This window comes from Petromyzon marinus, unplaced genomic scaffold, assembly GCF_048934315.1.
Source record: "Petromyzon marinus isolate PM22_M1 ecotype Great Lakes invasive population unplaced genomic scaffold, UKy_Petmar_22M1.pri1.0 PM_Scaffold_135, whole genome shotgun sequence".
NCBI lineage: Eukaryota > Metazoa > Chordata > Hyperoartia > Petromyzontiformes > Petromyzontidae > Petromyzon > Petromyzon marinus.
Window position 1 is genome coordinate 206,770 of NW_027423097.1, and position 20,909 is coordinate 227,678.

Sequence of the window (20,909 nt, forward strand, 5' to 3'; positions counted from 1 at the left end):
CACGGTGGCCGTGTGGGTGGGTGGGTGTCCATGTGGGTGGGTGGGGTTCACGGTGACCCTGTGGGTGGGTGGGGTTCACGGTGGCCGTGTGGGTGGGTGGGGCTCACGGTGACCCTGTGGGTGGGTGGGGTTCACGGTGGCCGTGTGTGGGTGGGTGGGTGTCCATGTGGGTGGGTGGGGTTCACGGTGACCCTGTGGGTGGGTGGGGTTCACGGTGACCCTGTGGGTGGGTGGGGTTCACGGTGGCCGTGTGGGTGGGTGGGGTTCACGGTGACCCTGTGGGTGGGTGGGGTTCACGGTGACCGTGTGGGTGGGTGGGTGTCCATGTGGGGTGGGTGGGGTTCACGGTGACCCTGTGGGTGGGTGGGGTTCACGGTGGCCGTGTGGGTGGGTGGGGTTCACGGTGTCCATGTGGGTGGGTGGGGTTCACGGTGGCCGTGTGGGTGGGTGGGTGGGTTGGTTGATTCTTTGAACCGTTCCTAGGCCTCTCCTAGGTCGACTCAGCCTCAACTGAGAGTAGTTGCTGTAGCAGTGGTGTAGTCAAGATCGGCCTCTGTGGAGGAGGCTCGTGAAGGATGCTACTGGGCAGTTGGAGGCAGTCGCCCTCCAACAACAACGGAGGGCGGAGGAGCGATGCTCACAACAACAAGGGGAGCGCTGGGTGGCTAAAGCACAGCAGGTTGGCACAGTAGGGGGCACAGGTGGTGCATCAGCCAGTCATCACAGTCAGTCGACCCGTGGCACCTGGGTCTGCCCCGTGACCTCCTGCCAGCGGGCGTTCGACACTTCACGTGGCCTCAGGGTGCACATAGCCTGGCACAAGCGTCGTGGTGACGTCACCGCCACTTAGTGGCGAATGGCGGTTGTTGTTGTTGTTGTGTCTCTGTGTCTGTGTGTGTCTCTGTGTGTGTCTGTGTGTGTGTCTCTGTCTGTGTGTGTCTGTGTGTGTGTCTTTGTGTATGTTTCTGTGTGTGTGTCTCTGTGTGTGTGTCTCTTGTGTGTGTCTGTGTGTGTTTCTGTGTGTGTGTCTCTGTGTGTTTCTGTGTGTGTGTGTCTGTGTGTGTGTCTCTGTGTTTCTCTGTGTGTGTCTGTGTGTCTCTGTGTGTGTCTGTGTGTGTGTCTCTGTGTGTGTGTCTCTGTGTGTGTCTCTGTGTGTCTGTCTCTGTGTGTATCTGTGTGTGTTTCTGTGTGTGTCTGTGTGTGTCTCTGTGTGTGTCTCTGTGTGTGTCTCTGTGCGTGTCTCCGTGTGTCTCTGTGCGCGTGTGTGTGTCTCTCTGTGCGTCTCTCTGTGTGTGTGTCTCTCTGTGTGTGCCACAGTGCCGGTAGCCTTCACAGACACTGCTGCTGCTACTCGCTACCAACAGCACTTGCCCCCTGCAGTCTGCTGAGGCTACGCGGGGGACCTTTGTCTCTGTCTTTATCTGTGCAGGGATCATTGGGCATCGAAATCATCAGCGACTCGTCTGCCAAGCGTGCGAGCTGCATCGGAGAGCTCCACACCATCGCCACCAGGGTACAGCGTGATCATCACCATGATCGTCATCATCATCGTCATCATCACCGTCATCATCGTCACCATCATCGTCATCATCATCAGCGACTCGTCTGCCAAGCTAGCCAGCTGCATCGGAGAGCTCCACACCATCGCCACCTGGGTACAGCGTCATCATCACCATCGTCACCATCATCGTCACCATCACCATCGTCGCCATCATCACCATCATCATCATCATCAGCATCATCGCCATCATCGTCACCATCATCATCATCACCATCATCATCACCATCATCATCATCACCATCGTCACCATCATCGTCACCATCGTCGCCATCATCACCATCATCATCATCACAATCGTCACCATCATCACCATGATCGTCATCATCATCATCACCGTCATCATCATCACCATCGTCACCATCATCAGCGACTCGTCTGCCAAGCTAACCAGCTGCATCGGAGAGCTCCACACCATCGCCACCAGGGTACAGCGTCATCATCACCATGATCGTCATCATGATCGTCATCATCACCGTCATCATCATCACCATCGTCACCATCATCAGCGACTCGTCTGCCAAGCTAGCCAGCTGCATCGGAGAGCTCCACACCATCGCCACCAGGGTACAGCGTCATCATCACCATGATCGTCATCATCGTCACCATCATCACCATCGTCACCATCATCATCACCATCGTCACCATCATTGTCATCGTCACCATCGTCGCCATCATCACCATCATCATCACCCTCATCATCATCACCATCGTCACCATCATCGTCATCATCACCATCGTCACCATCGTCACCATCGTCACCATCATCACCATCATCATCACAATCGTCACCATCATCATCATCACCATGATCGTCATCATCATCGTCATCACCATCGTCACCATCATCGTCACCATCGTCGCCATCATCACCATCATCATCATCACAATCGTCACCATCATCATCATCACCATCGTCACCATCATCGTCACCATCGTCGCCATCATCACCATCATCATCACAATCGTCACCATCATCACCATGATCGTCATCATCATCGTCATCACCATCATCACCATCATCGTCACCATCGTCGCCATCATCACCATCATCATCATCACAATCGTCACCATCATCATCATCACCATCGTCATCATCATCGTCACCATCGTCGCCATCATCACCATCATCATCATCATCACAATCGTCACCATCATCATCATCACCATCGTCACCATCACCATCACCATCGTCGCCATCATCACTACCATCATCATCATCATCACAATCGTCACCATCATCACCATCGTCACCATCGTCGCCATCATTACCATCGTCACCATCATCGTCACCATCGTCACCATCATCACCATCATCACCATCGTCACCATCATCGTCACCATCATCGTCACCATCATCGTCACCATCACCATCGTCGCCATCATCACCATCATCATCATCACAATCGTCACCATCATCACAATCGTCACCATCATCATCATCACCATCATCATCATCACCATCGTCACCATTATCGTCACCTTCACCATCGTCGCCATCATCATCATCACCATCGTCACCATCATCATCACCACCATCACCACCATCACCACCAGGATTTCTCTCCCTGTGTCTCTGTGTGTCACAGCGTGTCTCTCTGTGTCTCTGTGTCACTGTGTCTCAGTGTCTCTGCTTGTGTCTCAGTGTCTCTGTGTCTCTCTGTATCTCTGTCTCTGTGTCTCTGTGTGTCACAGCGTGTCTCTCTGTGTCTCTGTGTCCCTGTGTCTCTCTGTATCTCTGTTTCTGTGTCTCTGTGTGTCACAGCGTGTCTCTCTGTGTCTGTGTCACTGTGTCTCAGTGTCTCTGCGTGTGTCTGTGTCGCAGCGTGTCTCTGTGTCTCTCCCTGTATCTATGTGTCTCTGTGTGTCTCTGTGTGTCTCTGTGTCTCTCCCTGTGTCTATGTGTCTCTATGTGTCTCTGTGTCTCTGTGTCACAGCGTGTCTCTCTATGTCTCTGTGTCACAGCGTGTCTCTGTGTGTCTCTGTGTCTCTGTGTGTCTCTGTGTCTCTGTGTCACAGCGTGTCTCTCTATGTCTCTGTGTCACAGCGTGTCTCTGTGTCTCAGCGTGTCTCTGTGTCTCTCCCCGTGTCTCTGTGTCTCTCCCCCTGTCTCTGTGTCTCTCTGTATCTCTGTCTCTGTGTGTCACAGCGTGTCTCTCTGTGTCTCAGTGTCTCTGCGTGTGTCTGTGTCGCAGCGTGTCTCTGTGTCTCTGTGTCTCTCCCTGTGTCTATGTGTCTCTGTGTCTCTGTGTCGCAGCGTGTCTCTCTATGTCTCTGTGTCTCAGCGTGTCTCTCCCCGTGTCTCTGTGTCTCTGCATATCTCTGTGTCTCTCCCCGTGTCTCTGCGTATCTCTGTGTCACAGCATGTCTCTGTGTCTCTGTCTCTCTGTGTCTCTTTGCCACAACGTGTCTCTGTGTCTCTGTCTCTCCCTGTGTCTCCGTCTCCCCCTGTGTCTCTGTGTCTCCCTGTGTCTCTGTGTGTCTCTGCGTATCTCTGTGTCGCAGCTTGTCTCTGTGTCTCTGTCTCTCCCTGTGTCTCTGTGTCACAGTGTGTCTCTGTGTCTCTGTCTCTCCCTGTGTCTCTGTCTCTCTGTGTCTCTTTGCCACAACGTGTCTCTGTGTGTCTCTGTGTCTCTGCGTGTCTCTGCGTCTCTGTGTCACAGCGTGTCTCTCTGTCTCATTGTCTCTGTCTCTCCCTGTGTCTCTGTGTCTCTCCCTGTCTCTGTCTCTCTGTGTCTCTGTGTCACAGCGTGTCTCTCAGTGTCTCTGTGTCTCTGTGTCGCAGCTTGTCTCTGTGTCTCTGTCTCTCCCTGTGTCTCTGTCTCTCCCTGTGTCTCTGTCTCTCCCTGTGTCTCTGTCTCTCTGTGTCTCTGTGTCACAGCGTGTCTCTCTGTGTCTCTGTATCTCTGTCTCTCCCTGTGTCTCTGTCTCTCCTTTTGTCTCTGTCTCTCTGTGTCTCTTTGCCACAGCGTGTCTCTCTGTGTCTCTGTCTCTCCCTGTGTCTCTGTCTCTCCCTGTGTCTCTGTCTTTCTGTTTGTCTCTGTGTTTCTCCCTGTGTCTGTGTGTTGCAGCGCGTCTCTCTGTGTCTCTGTCTCTCCCTGTGTCTCTGTCTCTCCCTGTGTCTCTGTCTCTCTGTGTCTCTCTGCCACAGCGTGTCTCTCTGTGTCTCTGTCTCCCTGTGTCTCTGTCTCTCTGTGCCTCTGTGTCTCCCTGTGTCTCCGGGTCTCCCTGTGTCTCTGTCTCTCTGTGTCTCTGTGCCACAGCGTGTCTCTCTGTGTCTCTGTCTCTCCCTGTGTCTCTGTCTCTTCCTGTGTCTCTGTCTCTCCCTGTGTCTCTGTCTCTCCCTGTGTCTCTGTGTCTCTGTCTCTCCCTGTGTCTCTGTCTCTCCCTGTGTCTCTGTCTCTCTGTGTCTCTGTGCCACAGCGTGTCTCTCTGTGTCTCTGTCTCTCCCTGTGTCTCTGTCTCTCTGTGTCTGTGTGTCGCAGCGCGTCTCTGTGTCTCTGTGCCACAGCGTGTCTCTGTGTGTCTCACTGTGTCTCTGTGTGTCTCTGTGTGTCTCTGTGTCTCTCCCTGTGTCGCTGTGTGTCTCTCTGTGTCTCTGTGTCTCTCCCTGTGTCTCTGTGTGTCTCTGTGTCACAGCGTGTCTCTGTCTCTCCCTGTGTCTCTGTCTCTCCCCTGTGTCTCTGTCTCTCTGTGTCTGTGTGTCGCAGCGTGTCTCCGAGGTGCAGCTGATGCACGTCTTCCAGGAGGACTTCATCTTGGGCCATCGACACCACGATGTCTCCACCTCACACGGTGATGGGGTGCGGGGTGATGGTGGCGATGGTGGTGTGATGGTGGTGATGGTGGTGGTGGTGGTGTGATGGTGGTGATGGTGGTGGTGGTGGTGATGGTGGTGGTGGTGATGATGGTGGTGATGGTGGTGATGGTGATGGTGGTGTGATGGTGGTGGTGATGGTGGTGATGGTGATAGGGGTGGTCGTGATGGGGGTGGTGATGGTGGTGATGGTGGTGATGATGTTGGTGGTGGTGATGGGGGTGATGGTGGTGGTGGGAGTGGTGTGATGGTGGTGGTGTGATGGTGATAGGGGTGGTCGTGGTGGGGGTGGTGGTGGTGGTGGTGGGAGTGGTGTGGTGGTGGTGATGATGGTGATGATGGTGGTGATGATGGTGGTGATGATGATGGTGGGTTATGGGGGTGGTGATTGGGTGGTGATGGTGATAGGGGTGGTCGTGATGGGGGTGGTGGTGGTGGTGGTGGGAGTGGTGTGATGGTGGTGGTGGTGGTGGTGATGGTGATAGGGGTGGTCGTGATGGGGGTGGTGGTGTGATGGTGGTGGTGATGGTGATAGGGGTGGTCGTGATGGGGGTGGTGGTGGTGATGGTGGTGGGAGTGGTGTGGTGGTGGTGATGATGGTGGTAATGATGGTGATGATGGTGGTGATGATGATGGTGGGTTATGGGGGTGGTGATTGGGTGGTGATGGTGATAGGGGTGGTCGTGATGGGGGTGGTGGTGGTGGTGGTGATGATGGTGGTGGTGGTGATGGGGGTGGTGGTGGTGGTGGGAGTGGTGTGATGGTGGTGGTGATGGTGGTGATGGTGATAGGGGTGGTCGTGATGGGGGTGGTGGTGGTGGTGGTGGTGTGATGGTGGTGATGATGATGATGATGGTGGTGATGGTCGTGATGGGGGTGGTGGTGGTGGGAGTGGTGTGATGGTGGTGATGATGGTAGTAATGATGGTGATGATGGTGGTGATGATGATGGTGGGTTATGGGGGTAGTGATGGTGATAGGGATGGTGGTGGTGGTGGTGGGAGTGGTGTGATGGTGGTGATGATGATGATGATAATGCTGGTGATGATGCCGGTAATGATGGTGATGATGGTGGTGGGTTATGGGGGTGGTGATTGGGTGGTGATGGGGGTAGTGATGGTGGTGCTGATGGTGATGGTCGTGATGATGCTGGTGATGCTGGTGATGCTGGTGGTGATGGTGGTGATGATGGTGGTGGTGATGCTGGTGATGATGGTGGTGTGATTGCAATGTGTGTGATGACGCTGCTACGCTCCTCGCTGCGGTGAGAGCCAGCATCTCACAGGCGCTGGGAACGTCCCAATTCCAATCTCGCCTGGGGCCACTTGCCCCTGAGCGCCGTTTCTAAACCACCACATCGACATCATCATTAGACCTCCTTTTGCCAGTACCAACATATAATAATAATAATAATAACAACAGGGTTTTTCCCCTTTTTTCTGGCAAAACAAAACTGAAACCTTTTTTTTTTTATCAAGGATTCATGTTTACTGCATTAACCACGATAACCTGCGGTCAAAATGCAAACAAATCACACACTATGATAATTGATGCACTGTCCTTGAAACTGATTGGCCCACGCCAAGGGACGGCTTTTGCCTGAGCCTCGACCCCAAATCGGTGCTCGACCAGATGATGACTCCCCAAAAGGACGTCACCACAGCTCAAAGACAATGCCGCTGTCAAAGTAATGAGGGCTCTGGGTGAGCATCTACATCATCATTAGACCTCCTTTTGCCGGTACCAACATATAATAATAATAATAACAACAGGGTTTTTCCCCTTTTTTCTGGCAAAACAAAACTGAAACCTCTTTTAAACAATGATCCATGTTTACTGTATTAACCACGATAACCTGCGGTCAAAATGCAAACAAATCACACACTATGATAATTGATGCACTGTCCTTGAAACTGATTGGCCCACGCCAAGGGACGGCTTTTGCCTGAGCCTCGACCCCAAATCGGTGCTCGACCAGAGATGACTCCCAAAGGCGTCACCACAGCTCAAAGACAATGCCGCTGTCGAAGTAACGAGGGCTCGGGGTGAGCATCTACATCATCATTAGACCTCCTTTTGCCGGTACCAACATGTAATAATAATAATAACAACAGGGTTTTTCCCCTTTTTTCTGGCAAAACAAAACTGAAACCTCTTTTAAACAATGATCCATGTTTACTGCATTAACCACGATAACCTGCGGTCAAAATGCAAACAAATCACACACTATGATAATTGATGCACTGTCCTTGAAACTGATTGGCCCACGCCAAGGGACGGCTTTTGCCTGAGCCTCGACCCCAAATCGGTGCTCGACCAGATGATGACTCCCCAAAAGGACGTCACCACAGCTCAAAGACAATGCCGCTGTCGAAGTAACGAGGGCTCGGGGTGAGCATCTACATCATTATTAGACCTTTACCAGTACCAACATGTAATAATAATAACAACAGGGTTTTTCCCCTTTTTTCTGGCAAAACAAAACTGAAACCTTTTTTTATCAAGGATTCATGTTTACTGCATTAACCACGATAACCTGCGGTCAAAATGCAAACAAATCACACACTATGATAATAATTGATGCACTGTCCTTGAAACTGATTGGCCCACGCCAAGGGACGGCTTTTGCCTGAGCCTCGACCCCAAATCGGTGCTCGACCAGATGATGACTCCCCAAAAGGACGTCACCACAGCTCAAAGACAATGCACTGTCTGTCTAAGTAGCGAGGGCTCGGGGTGAGCATCTACATCATCATTAGACCTCCTTTTGCCAGTACCAAAATATAATAATAACAACAGGGTTTTTCCCCTTTTTTCTGGCAAAACAAAACTGAAACCTTATTTAAACAATGATTCATGTTTACTGCATTAACCACGATAACCTGCGGTCAAAATGCAAACAAATCACACACTATGATAATAATTGATGCACTGTCCTTGAAACTGATTGGCCCACGCCAAGGGACGGCTTTTGCCTGAGCCTCGACCCCAAATCGGTGCTCGACCAGATGACTCCCCAAAAGGACGTCACCACAGCTCAAAGACAATGCCGCTGTCGAAGTAACGAGGGCTCAGGATGAGCATCTACATCATCATTAGAACTCCTTTTGCCGGTACCAACATGTAATAATAATAACAACAGGGTTTTTCCCCTTTTTTCTGGCAAAACAAAACTGAAACCTCATTTAAACAATGATCCATGTTTACTGCATTAACCACGATAACCTGCGGTCAAAATGCAAACAAAACACACACACTATGATAATTGATGCACTGTCCTTGAAACTGATTGGCCCACGCCAAGGGACGGCTTTTGCCTGAGCCTCGACCCCAAATCGGTGCTCGACCAGATGATGACTCCCCAAAAGGACGTCACCACAGCTCAAAGACAATGCCGCTGTCGAAGTAACGAGGGCTCGGGGTGAGCATCTACATCATCATTAGACCTCCTTTTGCCGGTACCAACATATAATAATAATAATAATAACAGGGTTTTTCCCCTTTTTTCTTGCAACAAAACTGAAACCTTTTTTTATCAAGGATTCATGTTTACTGCATTAACCACGATAACCTGCGGTCAAAATGCAAACAAATCACACACTATGATAATATAAAACACACTATGATAATAATTGATGCACTGTCCTTGAAACTGATTGGCCCACGCCAAGGGACGGCTTTTGCCTGAGCCTCGACCCCAAATCGGTGCTTGACCAGATTGACGCCAAACAAAGGCCTTCGATGTAATTTACCACGGCGACAAAACCCCCGCCCCCTCCCCTCCCTTCGCCGTGAACGCGAGTGCCCGGCGACTCTTTGACCCCTCCTGGCCACGGGAAAGCCCACGGCATAGTTAGAGCCTACCGGGGGCGATCCTTTGTCTTTGTGTCGGCAAAACAGCGGCAGGAGGAGGAGGAGGAGGAGGAGGCGGTAGATACAGGGAGCGTTTCTTCCTGGTGCTGCTGGAGAAGGATGAGAGACGCCTCGCCAGCAAGCTCAGCATGTGGAGCGTCGCCCTACGCTCACCGCACCGACCCAGCGGTACCGGACAACGCGGCACCGCCGCGCCAGGCTCGGTGCACGCACTGTCCGTGTGTGTGTGTCTCTGCGTGTGTGTGTGTGTGTGTCTCCGTGTGTGTGTCTGTGTCTCCGTGTGTGTGTCTGTGTCTCTGTGTGTGTCTCTGTGTGTGTGTCTCTGCGTGTGTGTTTCTGTGTGTGTGTCTCTGCGTGTGTGTCTCTGTGTGTGTGTGTCTCCCTGTGTATCTGTATGTGTGTGTCTCTGTGTGTGTGTGTGTGTCTCTGTGTGCCGGGAAAGGTCCTGGCAAGGATTTTTCAACATCGCCTTGCCAGGCACGCTGAGGAAAGGCTTGCGGAGCCCCAATGCGGTTTCAGGAAAGGGCGGTCCTGCACAGATGCCATATTTTCTGTCCGTCTGCTACAGCAGAGGTGTAGGGAATTCCAACAAGACCTACATCTCTGCTTTATTGACCTGGTCAAGGCCTATGATACCATCAGTAGGCCTGGGCTCTGGGTCGTTCTTCGTGCTTTTGGAGTACCTGACCCTCTGCTCACGATCATTAAGGACCTTCATGATGGTGAGTGGGCCCGGGTAAAACTACGTGACCGGGAGTCAGAGCCATTCCCTGTACACCTTGGGGTGCGACAGGGATGTCCTCTGGCTCCCACATTATTTAACATCTATTTTGACCACGTAGTTCGTGAAGCCTTCAATAGCTGTACCAGGGGAATCTCCATATGGTACAGATATAATGGGAGGCTGATCGATGCCTGGGTGAGGTCAAGGGATGGCTCCCTATTGCTCAACCACGTTATGTATGCTGATGATTTGGTAATAGCTTCTCAGTCAGAGGAGGAGTTGGAGACGCTGCTGCTGAGACTGGAGCGTGCCACTAAGAGGTGGGGCCTTACCATCAGCCCCACCAAAACTAAGCACCTGCCTGGGTATTTTGTACCATCGGACACTCCACCCCCACAACTCCCAATCGGTGATGGGGCAGTTTTGGAGAGAGTGGAGAGTTTCCCATACCTGGGCAGTGTGCTTATGACCGGCTCCAGTTTAACAGCAGAGGTCTCGCTCCGAATCAGTCGAGCGGCAATATCTTTTCATCGGTTGCGTAACGCTGTGTGGAAGCTACCTGGTCTGTCGCTCCGCACTAAGCTTCAGGTCTTCTCGGCCACGGTCATTCCCTCCCTTCTCTACGCTTGCGAAACGTGGACCCCCCTAATGGAACATCTTCGCCGGTTAGAAACATTTAGGCTGGCCTGCCTACGATCCATCCTGGGTTTAACCAGACTGGATTGTGTGAGGAGCTCACAAATCCTTGAAAGATCTGGGCATGGTCCCATCGGTGAGCTCCTCTGGCGGGCAAGGCTGCGATGGCTGGGTCACGTAGCCCGCATGCCCAGCCACCGCATGCCGAAACAGCTTTTGTTTGGCCGGGTTGAGGGGGCTAAGCGGGCGCGGCACGGGCTAGAGAAGAGATGGAGTGATGTGGTACAGGAGGACGTGGAGCTGAGTGGACTTGCCGATGACTGGTACCAGCGGTGTCAAGATCGGCCTCTGTGGAGGAGGCTCGTGAAGGATGCTACTGGGTAGTTGGAGGTAGTCGCCCTCCAACAACAACGGAGGGCGGAGGAGCGACGCTCACAACAACGAGCGGAGCGCCGGGTGGCTAAAGCACAGCAGGTTGGCACAGTAGGGGGCACAGGTGGTGCATCAGCCAGTCATCTCAGTCAGTCGACCCGTGGCACCTGGGTCTGCCCCGTGACCTCCTGCCAGCGGGCGTTCGACACTTCACGTGGCCTCAGGGTGCACATAGCCTGGCACAAGCGTCGTGGTGACGTCACCGCCACTTAGTGGCGAATGGCGGTTGTTGTGTGTCTCTGTGTGTGTGTCTCTGTGTGTGTGTCTGTGTGTGTGTGTGTGTCTCCGTGTGTGTGTGTCTCTGTGTGTGTGTCTCTGTGTGTGTATCTCTGTGTCTCTGTGTGTGTGTGTCTGTGTGTCTCTGTGTGTGTGTGTCTGTGTGTGTGTCTCCGTGTGTCTCTGTGTGTGTGTCTCTGTGTGTGTGTCTCTGTGTGTGTGTCTGTGTGTGTCTCTGTGTGTGTGTGTCTGTGTGTGTGTCTCTGTGTGTGTGTGTCTCTGTGTGTGTGTGTGTGTGTCTCTCTGTGTGTGTGTGTCTCTGTGTGTGTGTCTCTGTGTGTGTGTCTCTGTGTGTGTCTCTCCCTGTGTCTCTCCGTGTGTCTCCGTATCGTTTCCGTGTCTCCGTGTCTCCATGTGTCGTCTCCGTGTCTCTCCGTGTCTCTCCGTGTGTCTCTCCCTGTGTCTCTCCCTGTGTCTCTCCGTGTGTCTCTGTGTCTCTCTGTGTCTCTCCGTGTGTCTCTCCGTGTGTCTCCGTGTCTCCATGTGTCATCTCCGTGTCTCCGTGTCTCCATGTGTCATCTCCGTGTCTCCGTGTCTCCGTGTCTCCGTGTCTCCGTGCCGTCTCCGTGTCTCCGTGTCTCCATGTGCCGTCTCCGTGTCTCCGTGTCTCCATGTGTTGTCTCCGTGTGTCTCCGTGTCTCCATGTCTCCGTGTCTCTGTGTGTCCGTGTCTCAGGCTCGTCTCCGTGCCGTCTCCGTGTCTCCGTGTCTCCGTGTCTCCGTGTGTCGTCTCCGTGTCTCCATGTCTCCGTGTCTCCATGTGTCGTCTCCGTTTCTCCGTGCCGTCTCCGTGTCTCCGTGTGTCGTTTCCGTGTCTCCGTGTCTCCGTGTCTCCATGTGTCGTCTCTGTGTCTCCATGTCTCCGTGTCTCTATGTGTCGTCTCCGTGTCTCCGTGTCTCCATGTCTCCGTGTCTCCATGTGTCGTCTCCGTGTCTCCGTGTCTCCATGTGTCGTCTCCGTGTCTCCGTGTGTCCGTGTCTCCATGTCTCCGTGTCTCCGTGTCTCTGTGTCTCTGTGTCTCCATGTTTCCGTGTCTCCGTGTCTCCGTGTCTCCATGTGTCGTCTCTGTGTCTCCATGTCTCCGTGTCTCTATGTGTCGTCTCCGTGTCTCCGTGTCTCCATGTCTCCGTGTCTCCATGTGTCGTCTCCGTGTCTCCGTGTCTCCATGTGTCGTCTCCGTGTCTCCGTGTGTCCGTGTCTCCATGTCTCCGTGTCTCCGTGTCTCTGTGTCTCTGTGTCTCCATGTCTCCGTGTCTCCGTGTCTCCATGTCTCTGTGTCTCTGTGTCTCTGTGTCTCCGTGTCTCCGTGTCTCTGTGTCTCCGTGTCTCCGTGTCTCCATGTGTCGTCTCCGTGTCTCCATGTCTCCGTGTCTCCATGTCTCCGTGTCTCTGTGTCTCCGTGTCTCCGTGTCTCCATGTCTCCGTGTCTCCGTGTGTCGTCTCCGTGTCTCCGTGTCTCCGTGTCTCTGTGTCTCCGTGTCTCTGTGTCTCCGTGTCTCCATGTGCCGTCTCCGTGTCTCCGTGTCTCCGTGTCGTCTCCGTGTCATCTCCGTGTGTCTCCATGTCTCCGTGTCTCTGTGTCTCCGTGTCTCCGTGTCTCTGTGTCTCCATGTCTCTGTGTCTCCGTGTCTCCATGTCTCTGTGTCTCCGTGTCTCCGTGTCTCTGTGTCTCCGTGTCTCTGTGTCTCCGTGTCTCCGTGTCTCTGTGTCTCCGTGTCTCCGTGTCTCTGTGTCTCCATGTCTCTGTGTCTCCATGTCTCTGTGTCTCCATGTCTCTGTGTCTCCATGTCTCTGTGTCTCCATGTCTCCGTGTCTCCGTGTCTCTGTGTCTCCATGTCTCCGTGTCTCCGTGTCTCCATGTCTCTGTGTCTCCATGTCTCTGTGTCTCCATGTCTCCGTGTCTCCATGTCTCTGTGTCTCTGTGTCTCCGTGTCTCTGTGTCTCCGTGTCTCCGTGTCTCTGTGTCTCCGTGTCTCTGTGTCTCCATGTCTCTGTGTCTCCATGTGCCGTCTCCGTGTCTCCGTGTCTCCATGTCTCCGTGTCTCCATGTGTCATCTCCATGTCTCCGTGTCTCTGTGTCTCCGTGTCTCCGTGTCTCCATGTCTCCGTGTCTCCGTGTCTCCGTGTCTCCGTGTCTCTGTGTCTCCATGTCTCCGTGTCTCTGTGTCTCTGTGTCTCCGTGTCTCTGTGTCTCCGTGTCTCCGTGTCTCCGTGTCTCCGTGTGTCGTCTCCGTGTCTCCGTGTCTCCGTGTCTCTGTGTCTCCGTGTCTCTGTGTCTCCGTGTCTCCATGTGCCGTCTCCGTGTCTCCGTGTCTCCGTGTCGTCTCCGTGTCATCTCCGTGTGTCTCCATGTCTCCGTGTCTCTGTGTCTCCGTGTCTCCGTGTCTCTGTGTCTCCATGTGCCGTCTCCGTGTCTCCGTGTCTCCGTGTCTCCGTGTCTCTGTGTCTCCGTGTCTCCGTGTCTCCGTGTCTCCGTGTCTCTGTGTCTCCATGTCTCTGTGTCTCTGTGTCTCTGTGTCTCCATGTCTCCGTGTCTCCGTGTCTCCGTGTCTCCATGTCTCCGTGTCTCCATGTCTCTGTGTCTCTGTGTCTCTGTGTCTCCATGTCTCCATGTCTCTGTGTCTCCGTGTCTCCATGTGTCTCCGTGTCTCCATGTCTCTGTGTCTCCATGTGTCTCCGTGTCTCCATGTCTCTGTGTCTCCATGTGTCGTCTCCGTGTCTCCGTGTCTCCATGTCTCCATGTCCCTGTGTCTCTGTGTCTCCGTGTCTCCATGTCTCCATGTCTCCGTGTCTCCATGTGTCGTCTCCGTGTCTCCATGTCTCCATGTGTCATCTCCGTGTCTCTGTGTCTCCATGTGTCGTCTCCGTGTCTCCGTGTCTCTGTGTCTCCGTGTCTCTGTGTCTCCGTGTCTCCATGTCTCTGTGTCTCTGTGTCTCCATGTCTCCATGTCTCTGTGTCTCCATGTCTCTGTGTCTCCATGTCTCCATGTCTCTGTGTCTCCATGTCTCCGTGTCTCCGTGTCTCTGTGTCTCCGTGTCTCCATGTGTCGTCTCCGTGTCTCTGTGTCTCCATGTCTCCGTGTCTCTGTGTCTCCGTGTCTCCGTGTCTCCATGTCTCCGTGTCTCCGTGTCTCCGTGTCTCCGTGTCTCCGTGTCTCTGTGTCTCCGTGTCTCCGTGTCTCCGTGTCTCCGTGTCTCTGTGTCTCCGTGTCTCCGTGTCTCCATGTCTCCGTGTCTCCATGTCTCCGTGTCTCCGTGTCTCCGTGTCGTCTCCGTGTCATCTCCGTGTGTCTCCGTGTCTCCGTGTCTCCATGTGTCGTCTCCGTGTCATCTCCATGTCTCCGTGTCTCCGTGTCTCCATGTGTCGTCTCCGTGTCTCCGTGTCTCCGTGTCGTCTCCGTGTCATCTCCGTGTGTCTCTGTGTCTCTGTGTCTCCATGTCTCCGTGTCTCTGTGTCTCCATGTCTCCGTGTCTCCGTGTCTCCGTGTCTCCGTGTCTCTGTGTCTCTGTGTCTCCATGTCTCCGTGTCTCTGTGTCTCCATGTCTCCGTGTCTCCGTGTCTCCGTGTCTCCGTGTCTCAGGCTCGTGTCCGTGTCATCTCCGTGTCTCATCTCGCTGCGTCTTCAGAGAGGAGCTGCCTCTTCCGCCCGGCGTAGAGATCACTTGTGCCGCTCCCGCTGCTGGTGAGACACGGGGGAGACACGGGGGAGACACGGGGGGAGACACGGGGGAGACACGGGGGAGACACGGGGGGAGACACGGGGGAGACACGGGGGGAGACACGGAGGAGACACGGGGGGAGACACGGGGGGAGATGGGGGGAGACACGGGGGGAGACAAGGGGGGAGACACGGGGGGAGATGGGGGGAGACACGGGGGAGACACGGGGGAGACACGGGGGGAGACAAGGGGGAGACACGGGGGAGACACGGGGGAGACAAGGGGGAGACACGGGGGAGATGGGGGGAGACACGGGGGAGACACGGGGGGAGACACGGGGTGAGACACGGGGGAGACACGGGGGGAGATGGGGGGAGACACGGGGGGGAGACACGGGGGGAGACACGGGGGGAGACACGGGGGAGACACGGGGGAGACACGGGGGGAGACACGGGGGGAGACACGGGGGAGACACGGGGGGGAGACACGGGGGGAGATGGGGGGGGAGATGGGGGGAGACACGGGGGGGAGACACGGGGGGAAGACACGGGGAGAGACACGGGGGGGAGACACGGGGGGAGACACGGGGGGAGACACGGGGGGGAGACACGGGGGGAGACACGGGGGGGAGACACGGGGGGAAGACACGGCGGGGAGACACGGGGGGAGACACGGGGGGGAGACACGGGGGGAGACATGGAGGGGAGACACGGGGGGAGACACGGGGGAGACGGGGGGAGACACGGGGGGAGACAAGGGGGGAGACAAGGGGGGAGAGACGGGGGAGACACGGGGGAGACACGGGGGGGAGACAAGGGGGAGACACGGGGGGAGATGGGGGAGACACGGGGGGAGACACGGGGGGGAGACACGGGGGGAGACACGGGGGGGAGACACGGGGGGAAGACACGGCGGGGAGACACGGGGGGAGACACGGGGGGGAGACACGGGGGGAGACATGGAGGGGAGACACGGGGGGAGACACGGGGGAGACGGGGGGAGACGGGGGGAGACACGGGGGGAGACACGGGGGGGAGACACGGGGGAGACACGGGGGAGAGACACGGGGGGAGACGGGGGGGGAGATGGGGGGAGACACGGGGGGAGACACGGGGGGAGACACGGGGGAGACACGGGGGGAGACACGGGGGAGACACGGGGGAGACACGGGGGGGAGACAAGGGGGGAGACACTGGGGAGACACGGGGGGGAGACACGGGGGGGAGACACGGGGGGGAGACACGGGGTGAGACACGGGGTGAGACACGGGGTGAGACACGGGGGGAGACACGGGGGAGACACGGGGGGAGACACGGGGGAGACACGGGGTGAGACACGGGGGGAGACACGGGGGGGAGACACGGGGGAGACACGGGGGGAGACACGGGGGGAGACAAGGGGGGAGACAAGGGGGGAGAGACGGGGGAGACACGGGGGAGACACGGGGGGGAGACAAGGGGGAGACACGGGGGGAGATGGGGGAGACACGGGGTGGAGACACGGGGGAGACACGGGGGGAGACACGGGGGGAGACACGGGGGAGACACGGGGGAGACACGGGGGGAGATGGGGGGAGACACGGGGGAGACACGGGGGGAGACACGGGGGAGACACGGGGGGGAGACACGGGGGAGACACGGGGGAGACACGGGGTGAGACACGGGGGGAGACACGGGGGGAGACAAGGGGGAGACACGGGGGGAGACACGGGGGGAGACACGGGGGGAGACAAGGGGGGAGATGGGGGAGACACGGGGGGAGACGGGGGGAGACGGGGGGAGACACGGGGGAGACACGGGGGGGGAGACACGGAGGGGAGACACGGAGGGGAGACACGGGGGAGACACGGGGGGAGACACGGGGGGGGAGACACGGAGGGGAGACACGGAGGGGAGACACGGGGGAGACACGGGGGGAGACACGGGGGGGAGACACGGGGGAGACACGGGGGAGACACGGGGGGAGAGACGGGGGAGACACGGGGGAGACACGGGGGGGAGACAAGGGGGAGACACGGGGGGAGATGGGGGAGACACGGGGGGAGACACGGGGGGAGACACGGGGGAGACACGGGGGGAGACACGGGGGGAGACACGGGGGAGACACGGGGGAGACACGGGGGGAGATGGGGGGAGACACGGGGGAGACACGGGGGGAGACACGGGGGAGACACGGGGGGGAGACACGGGGGAGACACGGGGGAGACACGGGGGGAGACAAGGGGGAGACACGGGGGAGACACGGGGGGAGATGGGGGGAGACACGGGGGGAGACGCGGGGGAGACAAGGGGGAGAGACGGGGGGAGAGACGGGGGAGACACGGAGGAGACACGGGGGGGAGACACGGGGGGAGACACGGGGGGGAGACACGGAGGGGAGACACGGGGGAGACACGGGGGGAGACACGGGGGGAGACACGGGGGAGACACAGGGGGGAGAGACAGGGGAGACACGGGGGGAGACACGGGGGAGACACGGGGGGAGACAAGGGGGGAGACAAGGGGGAGACACGGGGTGAGACACGGGGGAGACACGGGGGGAGACACGGGGGAGACACGGGGGGAGATGGGGGGAGACACGGGGGGAGACACGGGGGAGACACAGGGGGGAGAGACAGGGGAGACACGGGGGGAGACACGGGGGAGACACGGGGGGAGACAAGGGGGGAGACAAGGGGGAGACACGGGGTGAGACACGGGGGAGACACGGGGGGAGACACGGGGGAGACACGGGGGGAGATGGGGGGAGACACGGGGGGAGACACTGGGAGAGACACGTGGGGAGATGGGGAGAGACCCGGGGGAGAGAGACTGGGGGGAGACACGGGGAGAGACGCGGGGGGAGACGCGGGGGGAGACGCGTGGGGAGAGACACGGGGGGAGACACGGGGGAGACACGGGGGGAGACGCGGGGGGGAGACACGGGGGAGACGCGGGGGAGAGACACGGGGGGGAGACACGGGGGGAGACACGGGGGGGAGACACGGGGGGAGACACGGGGGGAGACACGGGGGGAGACAGGGGGAGACGCAGGGACAGAGCCGCACGGTGGTGGTGGTGACGTTGGTGTTGGTGACGTTGGTGGTGACATTGGTGGTGACGACGTTGGTAGTGGTGTTGGTGACGTTGGTGGTGGTGATGTTGGTGGTGACGTTGGTGGTGGTAACGTTGGTCGTGGTGGTGATGTTGGTGGCGGTGACGACGTTGTTGTTGGTGACGTTGTTGGTGACGACGTTGGTGGTGTTGGTGACGTTGTTGGTGTTGGTGACGTTGGTGGTGTTGGTGACGTTGTTGGTGTTGGTGACGTTGGTGGTGTTGGTGACGTTGGTGGTGTTGGTGACGTTGGTGGTGTTGGTGACGTTGTTGGTGTTGGTGACGTTGGTGTTGGTGACGTTGGTGGTGGTGGTGACGTTGGTGGCGGTGGCGACGTTGGTGTTGGTGACGGTGTTGGTGACGTTGGTGACGTTGGTGGTGGTGACGGTGTTGATGTTGGTGACGGTGTTGGTGACGTTGGTGTTGGTGACGGTGGTGTTGGTGACGGTGTTGGTGACGTTGTTGGTGACGGCGTTGGTGACGTTGGTGACGTTGTTGTTGGTGACGGTGTTGGTGACGGTGTTGGTGACGTTGGTGTTTGTGACGGTGTTGGTGACGTTGGTGTTGGTGACGTTGATGTTGGTGACGACGTTGGTGGTGGTGACGGTGTTGGTGACGTTGTTGGTGACGGTGTTGGTGACGTTGTTGTTGGTGACGGTGGTGTTGGTGACGGTGTTGGTGACGTTGTTGTTGGTGACGGTGGTGTTGGTGACGGTGTTGGTGACGTTGTTGTTGGTGACGGTGTTGGTGACGGTGTTGGTGACGGTGTTGGTGACGTCGGCGCTCGCCGACGCCGGCGGCGAGCGTGCCCGCGAGCCCTTCCGCGCGTGCGTTGTTGTCAGGCCACCTCAGCTCGTCGTCCATCTACCCGGTGTGCCTGGCCCCCTACCTGCTCCTCACCGCCTGCTCCGACGGCTCGGCCCTCTTCTGGCGCTGCCGAGCGGCCCGCTCGGCGCCCGGCGGCACCGCCGCCGCCCCCTCGCCCACCGCCTCCTCCTCCTCCTCCTCCTCCTCCGCCTCCTCCTCCGCCTCCTCCTCCTCCTCCTCCTCCGGTCGCCACGGCCGCGGAGAAGATGAGGCGGCTGCGGCGCCGGAGCCGGAGCCGGAGGATGATGAGGATGATGAGGAGGATGAGGAGGATGAGGAGGAGGATGAGGAGGCGGAGGAGATCCACGGCAGCCACCGCTACGCCTGGGAGGAGTGGCCCCTGGTCAGCTGCGACGACGAGCCGGCCGGCCCGCAGAGCGGCCGCGTCCACGTCCCGGGCCTGCCGCGGGCCCTCGGCTGCTCGTACACGGGCCGGCTGGCCCTGGCCTACACCGCCGCCAAGGGGGTGGCCGACGGGGAGGGCGACGAGGGGCGGGGGGAGGAGGAGGTGGATGAGGAGGTGGATGAGGAGGTGGATGAGGAGGTGGTCAGCGTGACGCTGTTCGAGTGCGAGTCGACCGGCGGGAGCGAGTGGGTCGTGGAGCAGACCATCGCCCTCCGGCTGGACGGGGAGTCCACGGACGTGGGAGCGAAGGCGGCGCGGTCCGGGCGCGGCAGTGTGGTGAGTTGCGGTGGTGGTGAGTGGCGGTGAGGGCGGTGGTGGTGGTGGCGGTGGTGGTGGTGGTAGTGGTGGTGGTGGTGAGGGCGGTGGTTGGTGGTGGTGGTGGCGGTGGTGGTGGTGGTAGCGGTGGCGGGGGCGGTGGCGGTGGTGGTGGTGGTGGCGGTGGTGGTTGTGGTGGTGGTGAGGGCGGTGGTGGTGGTGGTGGTGGCGGTGGTGGTGGTGGGGGCGTTGCGTCACAGCCTCGGGCCTTCTCGGCCACGGTCGTGTCTGCCGTCGTCCCTTCTCTGCGCTTGCTGAAACGTGGACCCCCGTCCCCTCGCTCATGGAACGTCCTCGCCGGTTCTCGATCGTTGAGGCTGGCCCCTGACCAGCAGGCCTGCCTACGATCCACCTTGGGTTTAACCAGGCCGGATTGCGTGAAGAGCTCACACAAATCCTTGAAAGATCTGGGGCAGGGTCCCATCGGTGAGCTCCTCCGGCGGGCAAGGCTGCGTTGGCTGGGTCATGTAGCCCGCATGCCCAGCAACCGCATGCCGAAACAGCTTTTGTTTGGCCGGATCGAGGGGGCTAAGCGGGCGCGGCACGGTCTAGAGAAGAGATGGAGTGATGTGGTACAGGAGGACGTGGAGCTGAGTGGACTTGCCGATGAGCGGTACCAGCGGTGTCAAGATCGGCCTCTGTGGAGGAGGAGGCTCGTGAAGGACGCTGCTGCTGCTGTGCAGTGCCAGGCTAGGTGCACCATGAGGCTACTGAGCGGTCGGAGGCAGTCGCCCCTCCAACAGCAACAACGGAGGGCGGAGGAGCAACGCTCACAACAACGAGCGGAGCGCCGGGTGGCTAAAACGTAGCGAGTTGGCACAGTAGGGGGCACAGGTGGTGCATCAGCCAGTCATCTCAGTCGGTCGACCCGTGGCACCTGCTGGGTCTGTCCCGTGACCTCCTCCTGCACCTAGCCTGGCACAGCAGTACAACTCATTGCACCTGCTGGGTCTGCCCCGTGACCTCCTCCTCCTGCACCTAGCCTGGCACAGCAGCAGACAACCCATGGCACCTGCTGGGCCTGCCGTGTGACCTCCTGCCGGCAGGCGTTGGACACTTCCCGTGGCCTCAATGTGCACCTAGCCTGGCACAGACGTCGTGGTGATGTCACCGCCACTTAGTGGCGAATAGCTGTTGTGCGTGTGTCACAGTGCCGGTCTTCGTAGGTGCTCGCTAACAACACTTGCCCCAACATTCTGTTAAGGCTACACGGGGGATCTTTGTCTTTGTTGTGTTAGTGTGTGGTGTCTTCCT

At 57.8% G+C, this 20,909-nt stretch overlaps 1 protein-coding gene across 1 annotated transcript in view; it reads left to right on the plus strand.

The window, feature by feature from the left end:
• The window catches only part of LOC142922655 (dmX-like protein 1), a 43,515-nt gene extending 23,869 nt beyond the window's left edge, over positions 1–19,646 (plus strand). The window contains exons 9-13 of the mRNA XM_076063489.1: positions 1,430–1,513; positions 5,269–5,353; positions 9,275–9,415; positions 14,897–14,998; positions 18,910–19,646. Coding sequence (XP_075919604.1) covers positions 1,430–1,513; positions 5,269–5,353; positions 9,275–9,415; positions 14,897–14,998; positions 18,910–19,646 — 1,149 coding nt within the window. The remainder of the gene's footprint in view (positions 1–1,429; positions 1,514–5,268; positions 5,354–9,274; positions 9,416–14,896; positions 14,999–18,909) is intronic.
• The last annotated feature ends 1,263 nt before the right edge of the window (positions 19,647–20,909 follow it).